The 20674-nt window shown below is 46.0% G+C and overlaps 1 protein-coding gene across 2 annotated transcripts in view; it reads left to right on the top strand.

The window, feature by feature from the left end:
* MAP2K5 (mitogen-activated protein kinase kinase 5) overlaps positions 1 to 20674 on the top strand; it is a 345280-nt gene that overhangs the window by 211982 nt on the left and 112624 nt on the right. For both annotated transcript variants that reach the window (XM_089660977.1, XM_089660975.1), the window contains exons 14-15: positions 5392 to 5465; positions 11913 to 11963. In XM_089660977.1, coding sequence (XP_089517103.1) covers positions 5392 to 5465; positions 11913 to 11963 — 125 coding nt within the window. The remainder of the gene's footprint in view (positions 1 to 5391; positions 5466 to 11912; positions 11964 to 20674) is intronic.

The raw sequence follows: 20674 nt of genomic DNA, 5'->3' as shown, positions 1-20674 counted from the left end.
TAGAGAACATTAGTGGACAAACAGCATCATGAAGGTCAAGGAACACAGCAGACAGGTCAGGGATAAAGATGTAGAGAAGTTTAAAGCAGGGTTAGGTTATTAAAAAATCTCCCAAGCTTTGAACATCTCACGGAGCCCTGTTCAATCCATCATCTGAAAATGAAAAGCGTACAGCACAACTGCAAACCTACCAAGACATGGCCGCCCACCTAAACTGACAGGCCGGGCAAGGAGAGCATTCATCAGAGAAGCAGCCAAGAGGTCCATGGTAACTCTGGAGGAATTGCAGAGATCCACAGCTCAGGTGGGAGAATCTGTCCACAGGACAACTATTAGTCGTGCACTCCACAAATCTGGCCTTTATGGAAGAGTGGCAAGAAGAAAGCCATTGTTGAAATAAAGCCATAAGAAGCAGTTTGTGAGAAGCCATGTTCGGGACACAGCAAACATGTGGAAGAAATGGCTCTGGTCACATGAGAAACTGAACTTTTTGACCTAAAAGCAAAACACTGTGTGTGGTGGAAAACTAGCACTGCACATGACCCTAAACACACTATCCCCACCGTGAAACATGGTGGTGGCAGCATCATGTGGTGGGGATGCTTTTCTTCAGCAGGGACAGGGAAGCTGGTCAGATTTGATGGGAAGAGGGATGGAGCCATATACAGGGCAATCTTAGAGGAAAACCTGTTGGAGTCTGCAAAAGACTTGAGACCGGGGCGGAGGTTCACCTTCCAGCAGGACAACGACCCGAAACATCCAGCCAGACCTACAATGGAATGGTTCAGATCAAAGCATCTTCATGTGTTAGAATGGATTGACTCACAGTCCAGACCTAAATCTAATTGAGGATCTGTCACAAGACTTGAAAATTGCTGTTCCCAGACGTTCTCCATCCAATCTGACAGAGCTTGAGCGATTCTGCAAAGAAGAATGGGCAGAAATGTCCCTCTCTAGATGTGCAAAGAGACATCCCCAAAAAGACTTACAGCTGGATTTGCAGTGAAAGGGGATCCTACAAGGTATTGACTGCGGGGGGGGGGGGGCTGAATACAAATGCCGCCACACTTTTCACAGATTTAATTGTAAAAATGTTGAAAACTTTTCCACTTCACAATTATGTGCCACTTTGTGTTGGTCTATCACATCCAATCCCAATAGAATACATTGACGGTTTTGGTTGTAACATGACAAAATGTGGAAAATTTCAAGGGGTATGAATACTTTTTCAAGGCACTGTAGTTGGCATATGGACTATAGTAGCCAATGTTACCAACAACACAAAATATGTAGTTATTATAACCTAGCAGGATAAAAACATATTACAGAAGAATACGGGTAAAGTAGCATCTTGGGTGGTTGAATGGCAGATTAAATGTATTTGTTTATAAATGTTAGGTTTTTTGCTTAGGCCAGTCTTTCTCAACCTCTTTACCCCAGAGGAGCCCTTGAAATAACTTTCAGGTCTCAGGGAACCCCTGGTAGGATGAATTCAATGCGGTTCATTGGGAAGATGCCTGGTAAGAATAGTACAATACGGGTCATTGGCCAGATCCCCTTTACATTGATGGTGGTATGTGTGAAGAATACCCCTCTTACAGTGGTGGCCAGACTTGACACCCTTGCAGTCGTTCCAGGTTTAATGCCACTTGGCAGAGACAGCGAATAACACAGGAACCATCAGTTGGAGGTCAGTTAGCCACAGCTTGAGGAACCCGTATTTGTCCCTGGAGAAATCCTACTTAAGAATGGCTTGCCTAGGCAGTTCTAATGTAATCACCCCCAATACATTAAATGGAATACAGTTGGTGAGGACATATCTGGACAAGTATTTGGAAATACAGGTTAATAGTACGCTAAGTGGCTTCACTCAATGTCAAGCGAAAGCAAATAAAATCTTAGGCTTGTTCCAATGTATAAGAATGGAAATAAAAACATGATGCTAGTAAAGAATTGTCACTTGTATTATCCTCCTGTAGTACCACACTATTGTACATTAAAAGCTTCCCATTAACATTCCCCCACCAGGAGTCCACCAAATAACACGGTGCAGCAATACAGAAGATCTATGGGGCATACAGCCTGTTTTTGAAATATCTTCTGCATATTCTAACTCTGCCTTTCTTAACATTGTTACCCTAGACCGGGGGTCTTCTTCAGACCTTCGGTGGCCGGACTGTGGCCAGTGAGGAGAGAAAATGACCTACGTCAGTGGGAGTAAACAGTGCCCCAGTCTTGGTGGTCAGTGGGAGTATACAGTGCCTCAGTCTTGGTGGTCAGTGGGAGTAAACAGGTGCCTCAGTCTTGGTGGTCAGTGGGAGTAAACAGTGCCTCAGTCTTGGTGGTCAGTGGGAGTATACAGTGCCTCAGTCTTGGTGGTCAGTGGGAGTAAACAGGTGCCTCAGTCTTGGTGGTCAGTGGGAGTAAAGGAATTTACATAGTACCCTTGGTCAGTGGGAGGAATAGTGCCCCATCATTCATATTTTTGGTACTGGTGGATGGGATAGTGGTGTCAGTGGGAGGACTAGTATCCCATTGTTGGTATCAGTTGAAGAAATAGTGTCTTATTGATGGTGTCAGTAGGAGGAATAGTGCGCCATTGTTGGTGTAAGTGGGTGTAAAGTGCACCATTGTTGGAGTAATTGGAAGAAATAGTGCCTTATTGTTGGTGTCAGTAAGAGGAATAGTGCACCATTGTTGGTGTAACTAGAAGAAATAGTGCCTTATTGTTGGTGTCAGTAAGAGGAATAGTACACCATTGTTATTGTCAATTGAAGAAATAGTGCCTTATTGTTGGTGTTAGTAGGAGGAATAGTGCTCCATTGTTGGTGTCAGTGGAGTGGGGATAATGCTGCCTTATTGTTCGTGTCAGTAGGAGGAATAGTGCCCAATTGTTGATGTTAGTGGGAGGAATACTACCCCATTGTTGGTATCAGTGGGAGGAATAGTGCACCATTGTTGGTGTCAGTGGGCGGATTGGTGCACCATTGTTGGTGTCAGTGGGAGGAATGGAGGACTGTGGCCAGTGAGGAGAGAAAATGCCCTACGTCAGTGGGAGTAAACAATGCATCAGTCTTGGTGGTCAGTGGGAGTAAAGGAATTTACATAGTACCAGTACCCTTGGTCAGTGGGAGGAATAGTGCCCCATAATTCGTATTTTTGGTACTGGTGTAAGGGATAGTGCTCCATCGGTGGTGTCAGTGGGAGGAATAGTACCCCATTGTTGGTATCAGTTGAAGAAATAGTGTCCTATTGATGGTGTCAGTAGGAGGAAAAGTGTACCATTGTTGGTGTCAGTGGAAGAAATAGTTCCTTATTGTTGGTGTCAGTAGGAGGAATAGTGCCCCATTGCTGGTGTCAATGGAAGGAATTAGTGGTGCACCGAAATGAAAATTCTGGTGCCGAAACCGATACAGAAAATTCAGAATGCATGTGACTGAAAACCGAACCTAAACCGAAATGTCTGTGTATGTTGGGGTGGGGAGGCTCCAATTTATTTTTGTATTTTTTTCTACTTTCACGTATTTTTTTTTTTTTTTAACTTATGAATTTATTGCTATCACATAGGGGACCAATAGTCCCCTTTGTGATAGCATATGAGTGACAGGTCCTCTTTGTAGGAGGGAGGGGGGGGCAGTGTGTGCAAGGAGGTGGCAGGAGAGGAGCAGTGTCACTATGTCAGTGCTGGTTTTTAAATGCATTTGCCGGCTCTTTTTTTTTTCCTCACCATTTTAGCTCGGGAAAGAAATTAAAATAAGCTTTGTTTCTTTTATCTCAGGGAAAGTGACAGCTAATTCTCTGAGCTATAGTGAAGAAAAAAACAAACAAACAAGCAATTGCATTTAAAAACTGGCACTGACCTATAGTTACAGCCAGTCACTGTATACACTGCTCCTCTCCTGCCCTTAACCACCCCCACCCCCCCCCCCCCCGCCCTCACATCAGCAGTACACACAGGCACCTATATCGGTTAAATATTTCCTATTGGCAAAATGATGATAGAGCTATTTTTCGGCCGATATGTTTCGGTGGCTGAAATTTCAGTGCATCCCTAGAAGGAATAGTGCCCCATTGTTGGGGTCAGTAGGAGGAATAGTGCCCCGTTGTTGGGGTCAGTAAGAGGAATAGTTCCCTGTTGTTGGTGTCTGTGGGAGGAATAGTCACCCCTCTGTCTTGTGACAGGCAATTGGCTACTGGGCAAAAGCACTGCGTCGTAGGTGGTCACGTTCTCCTTAGCAGGGGGAGCGCTAGAGAGTTGTTGGGGTCAGTAGGGGGAATAGTGCCCGTTGTTGGGGTCAGTAGGGGGAATAGTGCACCATTGTTGGTGTCAGTGGGAGGAGTAGTGCACCATTGTTGGTGTCAGTGGGAGGAATAGTGCACCATTGTTAGTGTCAGTGGGAGGAATAGTGCACCATTGTTAGTGTCAGTGGGAGGAATAGGTCAGTGGGAGGAATAGTGCACCATTGTTAGTGTCAGTGGGAGGAATAGTGCCCATTGTTGGTGTCAGTGGGAGGAATAGGTCAGTGGGAGGAATAGTGCACCATTGTTAGTGTCAGTGGGAGGAATAGTGCCCATTGTTGGTGTCAGTGGGAGGAATAGTGCACCATTGTTAGTGTCAGTGGGATGGATAGTGCGCCATTGTCAGTGGGAGGAATAGTGCCCGTTGTTGGGGTCAGTGGGAGGAATAGTTCCCGTTGTTGGGGTCAGTGGGTGGAATAGTGCCCGTTGTTGGGGTCAGTGGGTGGAATAGTGCCCGTTGTTGGTGTCAGTGGGAGGAATAGTGCCCATTGTTGGGGTCAGTAGGAGGAATAGTGCACCATTGTTGGTGTCAGTGGGAGGAAAAGTGCCCGTTGTTGGGGTCAGTGGGAGGAATAGTGCACCATTGTTGGTGTCAGTGGGAGAAATCGTGCCCTTTGTTGGTGTCAATGGGAGGAATAGTGCCCATTGTTGGGGTCATTAGGGGGAATAAGGCACCATTGTTGGTGTCAGTGGAAGGTAATATGTCTCACTGTTGGTGTCAGTGGAAGGAATGGTGTCTTGTTTCAGTGGGAGGAATAGTGCACTGAGGGCCAGATAAAGGCATGCAAAGGGCCACAGTTTGGAGACCACCTAAAATAATTTTCATGTCCCCGGGAGCCCCTACTAAAACCAATTCTTCAGGGGTAATTTGGAAAATTGTACCTTACAGTGGTGGTCAGAATGCCACCCTTACAGCCAAACAGATCATTGGTGTCATGCTGCTGGCATAGGATCCAGAATTATGCAGGCACCATCAGATAGGAGGTCAATCAGCCTCTGCTGAAGGAACCCCTAGCTACCTCTGGAGGAAGCCTGGTTGAGAATGGCTCTTCCAACACATCACAACTTCTAATCCTGTTTGTTTTATTGCAGATGTTAAGCCTTCTAATATGCTGGTGAACACCCGTGGACAGGTGAAGCTGTGTGACTTTGGTGTTAGCATACAAGTAAGTATGGCTGAGCCCTTACGTGATGGGTGACATCCAAACCCTCCCACCCCCGCTGTCCCTCTATTGTTTGATGATGGCACATTATAACCAAAACCGCATAGAAATGACTCGGTTGTCACTTATCACTTCAAAAGCACTTGTATGAATCGCTGGACAGAGCAGGTCTCTCCAGCAACGGAGGGGTTAAAATCGAGTAACAGATGATGCGGTAATTGCTAATGGGATTGTGGCCTCATTAATATGCGTTCTGGGGAGTTAGGAGAAGATCGGTTCTGTCCGCACAAAAGAACGAGGTGGGGGGAGGCTTCCAGGGGAGACTGTTATCAAAAATAATAATAATTAATAAAAATGAATGTTGAGCAAAACAAAGACCGCGAAGTCTGGGCAAACCCTCCCCCCAAATTGTAATTAATTTCCATCTCTATGCTTCCCCAGAGATCACCCATCAGGTTGACCCCTGACCTTCCTGTCATGTCACTTTGAATAGGCTCCTTCTCTGGATAGAGGCTGCAAGGCTCAGGGGGCCACTAGCTATTCTATTTGGCCCCACCTGCTGCACTGCCAGACTCACTCATACAGGCTGTCGTATTGTGTCTTTAGCCGTGTCTGTCTTCTCTAGCGAGCAGTGTATGTCAGTCAGGGTCTTCAGAAAATCGTGACACTTCTCGGAGTACCAAGACTTGTCTGTGAGGGGTTTGATTATTAGGAGTGAAGCTGTGTGGCGACTTGGGTTGCCTACACAGTGTATGGGGTTATTTTGCATTCCAACCATCCCAAATATTACTTTGCACAAGGTGTAAAGTATGAGGGTAACCTGTTGCAAAGTAATATTTGGGATGGTTGGAATGCAAAATAACCCCATACACTGTGTAGGCAACCCAAGTCACCACACAGCTTCACTCCTAATAATCAAACTCCTCACAGACAAAGTCTTGGTACTCCGAGAAGTGTCACGATTTTCTGAAGACCCTGACTGACATACACTGCCGCAGAGGTCTATGTTGGCCAGAGAGGTAACCCCTTCTTAGAACTTCAGTGATAGCTGCTCAGACCAGTTGAGCCATAGACATAAAAAAATCCAACAGCTCATGCCAAATTGGGGCATGCAGAGACATGGTCAAGGTGCTTCAACATTCTACTGCCTATATTTTCCTAGACTTGACTCTGCACAAGGTGTAAAGTATGAGGGTAACCTGTTGCAGAGTCAAGTCTAGGAAAATATAGGCAGTAGAATGTTGTAGCACCTTGATCGTGTCTCTGCATGCCCCAATTTGGCATGAGCTCTTGGATTTTTTTATGTCTATGGCTCAACTGGTCTGAGCAGCTATCACTGAAGTTCTAAGAAGGGGTTACCTCTCTGGCCAGCATAGACCTCTGCGGCAGTGTATGTCAGTCAGGGTCTTGAGAAAATCGTGACACTTCTCGGAGTACCAAGACTTGTCTGTGAGGGGTTTGATTATTAGGAGTGAAGCTGTGTGGCGACTTGGGTTGCCTACACAGTGTATGGGGTTATTTTGCATTCCAACCATCCCAAATATTACTTTGCAACAGGTTACCCTCATACTTTACACCTTGTACAGAGTCAAGTCTAGAAAAATATAGGCAGTAGAATGTTGTAGCACCTTGACCATGTCTCTGCATGCCCCAATTTGGCATGAAGCTGTTGGATTTTTTTATGTCTATGGCTCAACTGGTATGAGCAGCTATCACTGAAGTTCTAAGAAGGGGTTACCTCTCTGGCCAACATAGACCTCTACGGCAGTGTATGTCAGTCAGGGTCTTCAGAAAATCGTGACACTTCTCGGAGTACCAAGACTTGTCTGTGAGGGGTTTGATTATTAGGAGTGAAGCTGTGTGGTGACTTGGGTTGCCTACACAGTGTATGGGGTTATTTTGCATTCCAACCATCCCAAATATTACTTTGCAACAGGTTACCCTCATATTTTACACCTTGTGCAGAGTCAGGTCTAGGAAAATATAGGCAGTAGAATGTTGTAGCACCTTGATCGTGTCTCTGCATGCCCCAATTTTGCATGAGCTGTTGGATTTTTTTATGTCTATGGCTCAACTGGTCTGAGCAGCTATCACTGAAGTCCAAGAGGGGGGTTACCTCTGTGGTCAACATAGACCTCTGTGGCAGGGTTCTTCGAACTTTCTGTAGAGAATGGGATGTGGGTAGCTGATCGTATTTGAAATCCTCTTTTTTCAGACCTCAACCAAATCTAAATATGGTTGAGACTGATAACCAGAGACTCCACCAGCCTGCTCAGTCAGGACAAAGGTGGTATGGGGTGAGTATATAAAGACCAACCTTGACCACCATATACTCACCTCACTCCTCCGCTACTCCTTCCTCCATTGCAGTTGGCACCAAATACCTGGTGTTAAAGGGAACATTACAGTCACCCCTCTGTCTTGTGACAGGCAGTTGGCTACTGGTCAAAAGCACTGGAGGTGGTCACGTGCTCCTTAGCAGGGGAGTGCTAGAGAGAGGACTGTAATGTAATGGTGAGTTGAATCTCTAGTCAAGGCGAAGTGACAGAGTGTTTCTAAAGGAAAGCAAAATTATGCAGAGTTAACATCAAATAGTGAGAATCTGGAAGAGGGGTCTCCAAACTTTTTAAACAAAGGGTCAGTTTACTGTCCTTCAGACTTTGAGGGGGCTGGACTGTGGCCAGTGTGCGTTGAAAATGCCCCAGCATCAGTGGGAGTAAACAATGTTCTGTCATTGGCATTAATAGGAGAAATAGTGCACCATTGTTGGGGAGGAATAGTGCCCTGTTGTTGGTGTCAGTGGGAGAAATAGTGCCCCACTGTTGGTGTCAGTGGAAGGAACAGTGCCTCATTATTGGTGCCAATGAAAGGAATTAAGCCCCAGTATTGGTATCAGTGGGAGGAATAGTGCGCCATTGTTGGTGTCAGTGGGAGGAATAGTGCCCCATTGTTGGTGTCAGTGGGAGGAATAGTGCCCCATTGTTGGTGTCAGTGGGAGGAATAGTGCCCCATTTTTGGTGTCAGTGGGAGGAATAGTGCCCCATTTTTGGTATCAGTGGGAGGAATAGTGTGCCATTGTTGGTGTCAGTGGGAGGAATAGTGCACCATTGTTAGTGTCAGTGGGAGGAAAAGGGCCCGTTGTTGGAGTCAGTAGGAGGAATAGTGCCCCACTGTTGGTGTCAGTGGAAGGAACAATGCCCCATTTTTGTGGTGCCAATGAAAGTAATTAAGCCCCAGTGTTGGTATCAGTGGGAGGAATAGTGCACTATTGTTGGTGCCAGTGGGAGGAATAGTGCACCATGATTAGTGTCAGTGGGAGGAATAGTGCCCTTTGGGGTCAGTACGAGGAATAGTGCCCCACTGTTGGTGTCAGTGGAAGGACCGGTGCCCCATTTTTGGTCCCAATGAAAGGAATTAAGCCCCAGTGTTGGTATCAGTGGGAGGAATAGTGCACCATTGTTGGTTTCAGTAAAAGGAATTAAAGCAGCTTTTCACCCTCCCCACCCCCTCATTTTTTTTTTTTAACCCCTACCTTCATGGTGGTGAGTTCTGCCTATTTTAGATACTCGCCCACCCAGCCTATCCAGCGCTATCCAGCATAGATACTCCTTTCTTCTGGCAGCACTCAGTCCCAGGCCGCCATGTTTTGCCTTGACGTCATCAAGAGGCTGATGGCTGTACCAGGTTCAGCCGGCACATCTCCCGATGACGCCCTGCCACCTCCTCTTTTTACTGAATGAAAGGCTTTGCCTCCTGGGATATGTGACGTACATAGGCAAAGGATGAACAATTCATGTCGTTAGCCTAGGCGAATAATGTGGAGGGGGGCTGGACAATTTAATTTAAAAAAAAGTAAATAAAGAACACAAAAACTCCCTAATCTTGCAGAGGACCGGAGGAGGGGTGGAGAAGAGGGATGATGACGTGGACATTGAAGATCCACTTTAAACCCTAGTGTTGGTGTCAGTGGGAGGAATAGTGCCTAACATCAATGGGGAGGTATAGTGCCCCAAGGGCCGGAGAAAAGCAACCAAAGGGCCGCGTCTGTCCTCAGGCCAGATTTTTGAGACCTCGGCTCTCTGCGAATACCCAGCAAATGAACAATTGATGAATACTTGTTACCCTGATTGAGCTTCAGAAGTAAAGGAGAAAAAAAGTTAAGACTAATATCAAGGAACGTGTGACAAAAGTGCCAAGATTCGAGGACCATCATTGACTACAATATAATTACTGGGACAGGAAAGAACTTTACTAAAAGTTTTTAGTTACAACATAACATATAACAAAAGACTGTACCACGTTTTAACATACAATATGTATATATATATATATATATATATATATATATATATATATATATATATATATACAGTTGATATAAAAAGTCTACACACCCGTTAAAATATCAGGTTTCTGTGATGTAAAAAAATGAGACTAAGATAAATCATTTCAGCACTTTTTCCACCTTTAATGTAACCTATAAACTACAACTCAGTTGAAAAACAAACTGAAATCTTTTTTTTTTTGGGGGGGGGAGTAAACATAAAAAACTAAAATAATGTGGTTGCATAAGTGTGCACACCCTCTTATAACTGGGGATGTCGCTGTGTTCAGAATTACATTCACAATCATGATAAATAGGAGTCAGTACACACCCGCCATCATTTAAAGTGCCTTTGATCAACCCCAAATAAAGTTCAGCTGTTCTAGTAGGTCTTTCCTGACATTTTCTTAGTCACATCCTACAGCAAAAGCCATGGTACGCAGAGAGCTTCCAAAGCATCAGAGGGATCTCATTGTTAAAAGGTATCAGTCAGGAGAAGGGTACCGAAGAATTTCCAAGGCATTAGATATACCATGGAACACAGTGAAGACAGTCATCATCGAGTGGAGAAAATATGGCGCAGCAGTGACATCACCAAGAACTGGACGCCCCTCCAAAATGGATGAAAAGACAAGAAGAAAACTGGTCTGGGAGGCGGCCAAGAGGCCTACAGCAACATTAAAGGAGCTGAAGGAATATCTGGCAAGTCCTGGCTGTGTGGTCCATGTGACAACAATCTCCTGTCATTCTTCATATGTCTGGGCTGTGGGGTAGAGTGGAAGACGGAAGCGTTTTCTTACGAAGAAAAACATCCAAGCCCGGTTAGGTTTTGCAAAAACACATCTGAAGTCTCCCAAAAGCATGTGGGGAAATGTGTTCTGGTCTGATGAAACCAAGGTTGAACTTTTTGGCCATAATCCCAAAAGATATGTTTGGCGCAAAAACAACACTGCCCATCACCAAAAGAACACCATACCCACCGTGAAGCATGGTGGTGGCAGCTTCATGCTTTGAGGCTGTTTTTCTTCAGCTCGAACTGGGGCCTTAGTCAAGGTAGAGGGAATTATGAACAGTTCCAAATACCGGTCAATATCGGCACAAAACCTGAGGAACTTCATCTTTCAGCATGACAACCACCCAAAGTATACATCCAAATCCACAAAGGAATGGCTTCACCAGAGGAAGATGAAAGTTTTGGAATGGCCCAGCCAGAGCCCAGACCTGAATTCGATGGAAAATCTGTGGGGTGATCTGAAGAGGGCTGTGCACAGGAGGTGCCCTCGCAATCTGACAGATTTGGAGTGTTTCTGCAAGGAAGAGCCGGCAAATATTGCCGAGTCAGGATGTGCCGTGCTGATAGACTCCTCCCCAAAGACTGAGTGCCGGAATCACATCAAAAGGGGCTTCAACCAAGGATTAGTGTAAGGGTGTGCACACTTATGCAACCAGATTATTTTAGTTTTTTATTTTTACTTCCCTCCACCTAAAACATTTCAGTTTGTTGTTCAACTGAGTTGTACAGTTTATAGGTTATATTAAAGGTGGAAAAAGTTCTGAAATGATTTATCTTTGTCTAATTTTTTTTTTACGTCACAGAAATCTGACATTTTAACAGGCGTGTGCAGACTTTTTATATCCACTGTATATAGGTGTGTGTGTATATATATATATAATGTTTGAAGTCATTCTCAAGCAAAAACAATGTATTTTTGTTTTTATTTGTGTGAGATGTGTCAGGCAAGTGGATAATCTGGGACTGCCTCTGTGTTTAGTGCTCACCAGATCTGTATAGGTGTGTTTTCTTGCTGTAGCCTGTTTATTCCCGAATCTTTGCTAGAAAGCTGATCGTATTTAAACGTTGGGTGGCTGGTTAGTTTGAACCGAAAGGAAGCGTTGTCACCGCTAACACTTGCTTTGTTTACAAGGGAAAGCGAGAAGTGTAATCATCTTCTGTTTAATGCCTGCAGATAAAAGCACTCTATATATTTTTTATTTTGTCTTTTATGTCGTCACTCTATTCTGTTCTCCTTTTGCTTGATGGGTGGATTAAATGAGAAATAATTGCCCGTTTTATGCTGTTGTCAGTTTAACACCCTCGTTTCTTTCTTTTTTTTTTCTCTCCTTAGCTAGTGAATTCAATTGCCAAGACCTACGTGGGTACAAATGCTTACATGGCGGTGAGTTGGAGATCGTGGGTCTTCTGTGCGCTTCGCTTGTATCGTATGACTATATATTGATTAGCTGCATAAGAAACAAATGGCTTTGTATGTAAACTTGTCAAAGTTCTGAGAAATTGAAACTGAGTATGTGGTGGAAAACATGACATAAGCTGGGGTTAAAGTGATTACATATACCCAGTGAAGCGACTGGCCTCAGGGGATGGAGAATGTCACCAGCACAACGAGGATCACCAATACGGGTCAAAAAGTTTTAATAAACAATCACGTAGTTGCAGAAAGGCAACATTTCGGAGTCTCGCAGGACCCCTTCATCAGGCAGGTGAACTGGTCACATGCCTGACGAAGGGGTCCTGCGAGACTCCGAAACGTTGCCTTGCTGTAACTATGTGATCATTTAACAAAACTTTTGGACCCGTAATGGTGATCATTTAATAAAACTTTTGGACCCGTATTGGTGATCCTCGGTGTGCTGGTGACATTCTCCCTTGCTGATTCTGTTCGGTTCCAGCCGACGGTCGCTGCAGCACCCACTTATACCCACAGCCATTTTTAATGCAGGAACGTGTGTGTTTGGATTGTGCACTTGCATTCTGGCCTCAGGTGATAACTCATAGATGAAAAAAATCCTCCTACATAAGTTGTACCTGTTTAGCTGTGGCCTCTCTTCTCTACATCAGTTCAAACTGCAGAATGCATAAAGCGTGTCTGAGAGTTTAGAAAACAGGGGGTGGGGAGCTGAAATCACACACGGTAGATCTCAGTGAGGAGAGCTCTAAGAGCTGATTGGAGAGAAAAGACACATCCCCCTTCATACAGCATACAGGAACAGAGTTGAGCTGTCATTCACAGGCTATGTGCTGGAGCTCCCTCCCCCACGGGGATATTTGCCACGATGCAAACAAGGCGATTGCTTTGGGCAGCATTATTCAGGGGGCCAGCGCCACCTTCCGGAAGAAGAGATGCTGGTTCTCCTGGGCACCAGGGAGGAGTGAGGTGAGTGCCGCCCCCTGGAAGAAGGAATGCTGGTTCTCCTGGGCATCAGGGCCGAGCGGCAGGCAGGAGTGAGGTGAGTGCCACCCCCCGGAAGAAGGGACGCTGGTTCTCCTGGGCACACCAGGGCTGGGCGGCAGGGAGGAGTGAGGGGAGTGCCACCCCCCGGATAAGGGATGCTGATTCTACTGGGCATCAGGGCTGGGCAGCAGGGAGGAGTGAGGTGAGTGCCACCCCCCAGAAGAAGGGATGCTGGTTCTCCTGGGCATCAGGGCTGGGCGGCAGGGAGGAGTGAGGTGAGTGCCACCCCCCAGAAGAAGGGATGCTGGTTCTCCTGGGCATCAGGGCTGGGCGGCAGGGAGGAGTGAGGTGAGTGCCACCCCCCAGAAGAAGGGATGCTGGTTCTCCTGGGCATCAGGGCTGGGCGGCAGGGAGGAGTGAGGTGAGTGCCACCCCCCAGAAGAAGGGATGCTGGTTCTCCTGGGCACCAGGGCTGGGCGGCAGGGAGGAGTGAGGTGAGTGCCACCCCCCAGAAGAAGGGACGCTGGTTCTTTTGGGCACCAGGGCTGGGCGTCAGGGAGGAGTGAGCTGAGTGCCACCCCCCGGAAGAAGGGACGCTGGTTCTCCTGGGCACCAGGGAGGAGTGAGGTGAGTGCCACCACCCGGAAGAAGGGATGCAGGTTCTCATGGGCACCAGTGCTGGGCGGCAGGGAGGAGTGAGATGAGTGCCACCCCCCGGAAGAAGTGATGCTGGTTCTCCTGGGCATTAGGTCTGGGCGGCAGGGAGGAGTGAAGTGAGTGCCACCCCCCGGAAGAAGGGATGCTGGTTCGGCTGGGCAGCAGGGAGGAGTGAGGTGAGTGCCACCCCCCAGAAGAAGGGATGCTGGTTCTCCTGGGCACCAGGGCTGGGCGGCAGAGAGGAGTGAGGGGAGTGCCACCCCCTGGATGAAGGGATGCTGGTTCTCCTGGGCATCAGGGCTGGGTGGCAGGGAGGAGTGAGGTGAGTGCCACCCCCCAGAAGAAGGGATGCTGGTTCTCCTGGGCATCAGGGCTGGGTGGCAGAGAGGAGTGACGTGAGTGCCACCCCCCTGGAAGAAGGGATGCTGGTTCTCCTGGGCACCAGGGAGGAGTGAGGTGAGTGCCACCCCCCTGGAAAAAGGGATGCTGGTTCTCCTGGGCACCAGGGCTGGGCGGCAGTGAGGAGTGAGGGGAGTGCCCCCCTCCCCCAGAAGAAGAGACTCTGAGTGTACAGTGCAGACTGACCTTCACCCACAGAGACTTCACCTTGCCCATCAGACAGAAGGAGTGTTTCTTTCAGCCTATGAAGGCAGGGGCTACCCTGGAGCTGGAGTACCAGGTAATCCCATGAACAATGATCGTCTGTAGGAGCGCTGATCATACAGAGTGCCCATCCTCACCAATACATTCCATCACAGTGAGTGTGTGTGTTGGGTGGGAGGGGGATGGTGGGCAGCGGGTGGTGGGGTCCAGGGTGGTTTTGTGGTGGGCCGGCATATTTTTTGAGTTGCCTAGGGTCAGGAAAACTTGTCATAAGTGATTCATGCAGATAGCAGAGGAGGGAAGCAGCAGACAGAAGTTATACTTAGTGCTCTGGATTGAGGCAAGTACACACTATAGAGAGATGTCCTTTGTTCATATTTCATGTCTGAGGTTTACAACTACATTAACTTTGGTGAGACCAAGAGATATAGGCTTTCCAAATTTAGACACAAAATTCGTTGTTTCCAGTGAACAGTATGCTTGAGCGTTTCATCTCCTGAGCCTCTATGTATAGCCTGGCCTGACCTATAGCGGGTCTCTGGGCAGCCTCATTGACCCATATAGAGGCTCAAGAGAGGTGAGGTCATCTTTACCAGGAAAATTAGAGATTTCCACATTCATTTCAATCTGTTGCTCTCACTGAAGGTGGCTTCTGCTAAGAAAGTCTCATCATATATCCAGTTTGAACTGCTCAGGTCTGGAACTGGGTCACCTTAAAGCGGTATTAGACCCAAAAGTAAACATTTCTTATACTGCAGCTCACCAGTTCTTAGATGTAATGCCTACATTCATTTTCTTTTTTTAGCCTTTCTTTCTTCTATTTTCAGTTGGTGATCCGGCCAGTAAGTCTGTTGTTTTTCAAAAGGAAACGCTCTAATCCAGATCTATCAGTTTACAGGGTTGAGACAAACCATTTGCCACTAACAGGGGTGCTTATAATAATCAGCTTTTATTCATGTAAAACCTTTATCCTAAAAGTAAAAAAAAAACTGTTTACTGTAACTGATTAAGTTATCTGGCATTTGGCTTCAATTTCTTAGTGTATATAAATCTGCTAGTCCATCTAACGCTTACCCCTCCCCAGACTTACAATGCTGCTGTCCAAAGGTGCCCCCTGTGCTCCTTCAACCAGAGTTGGGGTACTCTAATACAGAAGGTGTGTTACTGCCCAGATCACCAGGTGAAAACAGAGGATAAAAAAGGATAAAAGAAAAGAAAACTAATGCAGCCACCACATTTGAGAATTGGTAATCTGCAATATATAAAAAATTTTTTATGTGAAATAGCACGAAACACGTCAGGGAGGAGCTACAGCGCTGTTACGTCACGTTGCCGGCTCCACGTGGGTCCCGGCGGCCATCTTAGATTCTGTCATCTGGTCAGTAATTTTGTTTTCCCTTATATCTGCTTGTTTGATGTTGGAATAAATGCACATCTTTAAAAGTAATATTACGCTATTGGCCTCCCCTTATGGGGCTCCCTGTGAGCTTCTCACCACCCACAGAGCTACATGAGAGAAGGGCAGAGCCATTGCTGACAGCAGAGTTCGCAGTGAGGAATATCAGACCAGACCATTTACCACTGAGAGTGTTATCTCTAAATGCGCTTATTGATTGCGCATCTGGTGAGTGCGCAGTCTTTATATATTTGGTCACATCACCATCTTACCGGATAGACCACCAGTTATTGGAAATCTTCATGATATTCCACGCACTTGATCTTCCATGATCTTCCACGCACTTGACCTTCCTTGATCTTCAACGCACTTCTTTTGGACAATATTTTGATTACCATTTCCAACACTTTTATATATGCACTTTTGGTCACTTTATAGTGACAAAGTTATTTGACACACTGAGTCTCTTTATTCGATTGATTTGATAAGCACCTTGTCGCTGGTCACTTTTACAAATATTCTCATTGATATATATTTTCGTATTTATGAATGTATATTTTACACATGTGGTTATGTTTACTGTAGCGCTGCACCCAATTTTATGTTGATGCTTTGGAGGTTTTTGGTACCTTTTGGTGTTTCAGTAGCTGAATTGACTTCCAGCGCTCACTTACCTCTCTGTGCTTTTCAATTACATTTTTTGTTTTGGTTTATTTTCACGTTAAAGTAGTTGTAAACCTCTGAAGTGAAAAATGAACAAAGTATATTCCTTTATAGTGTGTATTAGCCTCCATCCAAAGCACCAAGTGCTTTCTTCTCTCTGCAATCGGTATGAGTCACATGTAATGCCAACAAAACAGGATTGCGGGGGGTGGATGGCCTGCCCCGCTTCTACTCCAGAGCGATTGACATGTTGTGCATGTTTCCCTATGAGACTCTGTAGAGGGGGGTTTGTATCTTTTCCCTCCACTCAGGTCTCAGATTACACTCAGCTCTATTCTCTGCAGTGTGCGTCATCAGATCCTCATCACTTGCCTGCACAGAAATGCTGTGTACAATGTGTGCTTTTTGAGGCTGTAGAGGAGGTAATACTGCAGATAAACAGGCACAACTTATCTAGGAGGATTTGTTTCATCTCTGTGTATCACCTGAGGCCGGTCACCTCACCGGGTATATGGAAGGGTTTACAACCACTTTAGCACCGAGCAAGTCCTTTGTCTTTGTTACAGTCTGTTCTTTTTATGTAAAATGATTAGAAATGCGTTATATTCAAACCAACAAATCGAATTACTGCTATTGATTTTATCGTGCGCATAGTTATTCATTAATGTATCTCGGCTGTCTGTGACACCCGGTTAAAACGGAATAGAAAGGTGGAGGGTTCACATTTGAATCGATTTGGCATCCACAGCCATATTTCAGTGAAAGGCACTGAAATAAATGAGGCCGGCTGTGGCCAGGACTACCCCAGAGCTTCATTGCTTAGTGCCCTCAGATGAAAGTAGGGAGGAGATAGAAAACCTTTTCCTGCTGGTGGACCCACATGTCTGTATTCACCGACAGTTTTCTGTTCAGAAACATAAACTACCTACTATAAAGCTGAATTTCAGGAATTCTGATATCCACAGGCATATTGTAGTTTAAATCCAACGAGGTGCATGCTACCTTGTGGACTGTTCTCTTTTATTTACAACTGACTGTTTTACTGAGCAATGGGAGTACAACTATCACTGTACTGAGAGAAGGAATGCTGTGAACATACAGCAGCACCTTACATAGTTACATAGTTAGTCTGGCTGAAAAAAGACAAAAGTCCATCCAGTTCAACCATAGAAAAAAAAAAAAGTTATAATCCTACACCCACAGTTGATCCAGAGGAAGGCAAAAAACCCAGCAAAGCACGATCCAATTTGCTCCTGCAGGGGAAAGAATTCTTTCCTGATCCCCCGAGAGGCAATCGGATATTCCCTGGATCAGCTTTCCCTATAAATGTTATATCCAGTTATATTCTGTGTATCCAAGAAAGAATCCAGGACTTTCCTACAGCAATTCACTGAGCTGGCCACAACCAACTCTTGAGGGAGTCTATTCCACATTTTCACAGCTCTTACCATGAAGAAACCTTTCCATGTTTGGAGATGACATTTCTTTTCCTCCAGATGTAAAGAGTGCCCCCTTGTCCTCTGTGATGACCTCAGGGTGAATAACTCAACACCGAGTTCACTATATGAACTTGGTGTAGTTAACAGGTTCAATATTCATGTCCTGGTGTTTTGTGTGTCCTATGGATCAATAAATATACACTATATTCATCAATCCTCCGATGTGCGGCTCGCCCTTCTTCCTGTTGCGTTTGTAGGAGAACTGGCTGAGTTCCCAGCACAGCCAGAGAACTGACCATGCTGTGCTCTCATGCCAAGTGTGGTCAGTTTTTAATAGGAAAACAGAGGGACTGGCAGAAACACCAGGGACTTCACACAGAAGATTATTATTATTGTTGTTATTATTAATATTATTATATATATTATTATTATTATTATTATACAGGATTTATGGCGCCAACCGTTTGCTCAGCACTTTACAATATAACGGGAGACAATACAGCAACAATACAGTTCAATACAAGAGGGATAGGAGGGCCCTGATCCAGGGAGCTTACAATCTAAGAGGGAGGGGCTGGTAGTACAAAAGGTAGTAACTGTGGGGGATGGACTGGTAGGAGGAATAGAAGATTCCATTATTAGCTGAGGGCAGGATAGGCTTCCCTGAAGAGAGAGGTTTTCAGAGATTGCCTAAAAGTGAGTAGAGTAGATGATAGTCTGATAGATTGGGGTAGAGAGTTCCAGAGGATGGGGTAAGCTTTCAGAAAGTCCTGGAGACAAGCATGGGAGGAGGAGACAAGGAAGCTAGAGAGCAGGAGGTCTTGCGAGGAGCAGAGAGGACTATTTGGGTGATATTTGGAGACCAGGTTGGTAATGTAATTGGGGCGGAGTTATAAATGGTTTTATATGTTATTGTTAATGTTTTGAATTTTATTTGTTGTGCAATGGGAAGCCAGTGGAGGGATTGGCAGGGAGGGGTGGAGGACACTGAGTGGAGGCCAGTGGAGGGATTGGCAGACAGGGGTGGAGGACACTGAGTGGAGGCCAGTGGAGGGATTGGCAGGGAGGGGTGGAGGACACTGAGTGGAGGTCAGTGGAGGGATTGGCAGACAGGGGTGGAGGACACTGAGTGGAGGCCAGTGGAGGGTTTCGCAGAGAGGGATGGAGGACACTGAGTGGAGGCCAGTGGAGGGATTGGCAGAGAGGGGTGGAGGACACTGAATGGAGGTCAGTGGAGGGATAGGCAGAGAGGGATGGAGGACACTGAGTGGAGGCCAGTGGAGTGATTGGCAGAGAGGGGTGGCAGATATGGAACGGTTAGTGAGGTGGATGAGTCTGGCAGCAGCATTCATGATAGACTGAAGAGGGGATAGCCTGCAATGAGGTTGGCCAATGAGGAGGGAGTTACAATAGTCAAGGCGAGAGATAACCAGGGAGGGAATAAGTTGCTTAGTGGTTTCAGAAGATGCAATACAAAGAGAACAGGAGACTTCTTCATACAAGCACATGGTTCTGCAGGCACATAATAGGCTGATCTTGGTTCATACATTTTTTGCAGGCTTCTATGTGCCCATGCCACCACCATTCCGTCCAGCAGGAATGCCCAGTCAGCCTCTTGTAGCAGCCACCTGTAGCCCTTGAGGGGTTAAATGTAAGTTATCTGACAGGAATATTGAGTTGGACAGTAATTAAATTGGGGGTCCTTTTGATGGCGTGAAGGCAGATCCCAGGTGTGCATTAAACGGATTGGCACTTGAAAGGGAATCCATCTGCTAATTGGAATGCGGGATTAGGTCCAGGAGGAAAGACATCTCTATTCCATATTTATCTCGCCGCTTTCATTGAAATTATATCCCATTTTAACCCCAGTCATCAGCTGCGTCCCGAAGAATGCAAAGCTGTAGCAGAGAAGTCCTTGATCTATAGCAGGCAAGTGGGAGCAACACATTAGAATCCCAAGTTGTGACTCTTATTTACTGTTCTTCCTTCTCACAAGCACTGACCTGGATATGCACACAGAAGACACTCAGCTGGCACTAATTTCTGAGTTTGTTTTCTAGTCGAGAGGCCCCGGGGTTATGTGGCTGCGGGAGGAAGTGTGAAGCAGCCAGGTGCATTAAGAGCTCAGTGAGAAGCCATGTCAAGGGAGCTCTCCTACCTTTTTGTCTTCCATTCTCCTGACCTTGGCACAATAAAAATAATTCATAACGTGAACCCAAACCTCAGAAGCAAACAGTAATTCCAAGTCTGCACTGTGGAGTATCCTTCGTCCACCAAAGATATAATCACGTAGCCATGTTTTAGTCTGTCATCTACATCGATCAGCTGTTACACTATTATTATTATACAGGATTTATATAGCGCAGAGAGGAGTGGCGGATACGGAATGGTTAGTAAGGTGGATGAGTCTGGCAGCAGCATTCATGATAGACTGAAGAGGGGATAGCCTGCGATTAGGTCGGCCAATGAGGAGGGAGTTACAATAGTCAAGGCGAGAGATAACCAGGGAGGGAATAAGTTGCTTAGTAGTTTCCGAAGTTAAGAACGGGCGAATCTTGGAGATGTTGTGGAGGTTGGAGATGTTGTGGAGGTGAAGTCTACAAGATTTGGACAGGGATTGGATTTGGGGCTGAAAGGACAGATGGGAGTCTAGGATTACACCTAGTACCCTGGCATGAGGGGAGGGTGAAGGGTGGAGGTGAGGAGTAGAAAGATAGATTTGTGTGTCATCAGCATAGAGATGGTACTTGAAGCCACGGGAATTTATGAAGTGACCAAGGGAGGAGGTGTAGATGAAGAAGAGAAGGGGTCCAAGGACAGAACCTTGAGGCACCCATACAGAAAGAGGGAGTGGAGAGGAGGAGAGAGAGTTATAGGTAACGTTGAAGGAATGCTGCAACAGGTAGGAGGAGAACCAGGAGAGAACAGAGTCTCGCAGG

Source organism: Staurois parvus, unplaced genomic scaffold (genome assembly GCF_062004578.1).
Source record: "Staurois parvus isolate SC_StPar_1 unplaced genomic scaffold, SC_StPar_1.0 ptg001300l, whole genome shotgun sequence".
Lineage (NCBI taxonomy): Eukaryota > Metazoa > Chordata > Amphibia > Anura > Ranidae > Staurois > Staurois parvus.
Note: the sequence above shows the minus strand (reverse complement) of the source record. Positions and strands in the feature narration are given on the sequence as shown.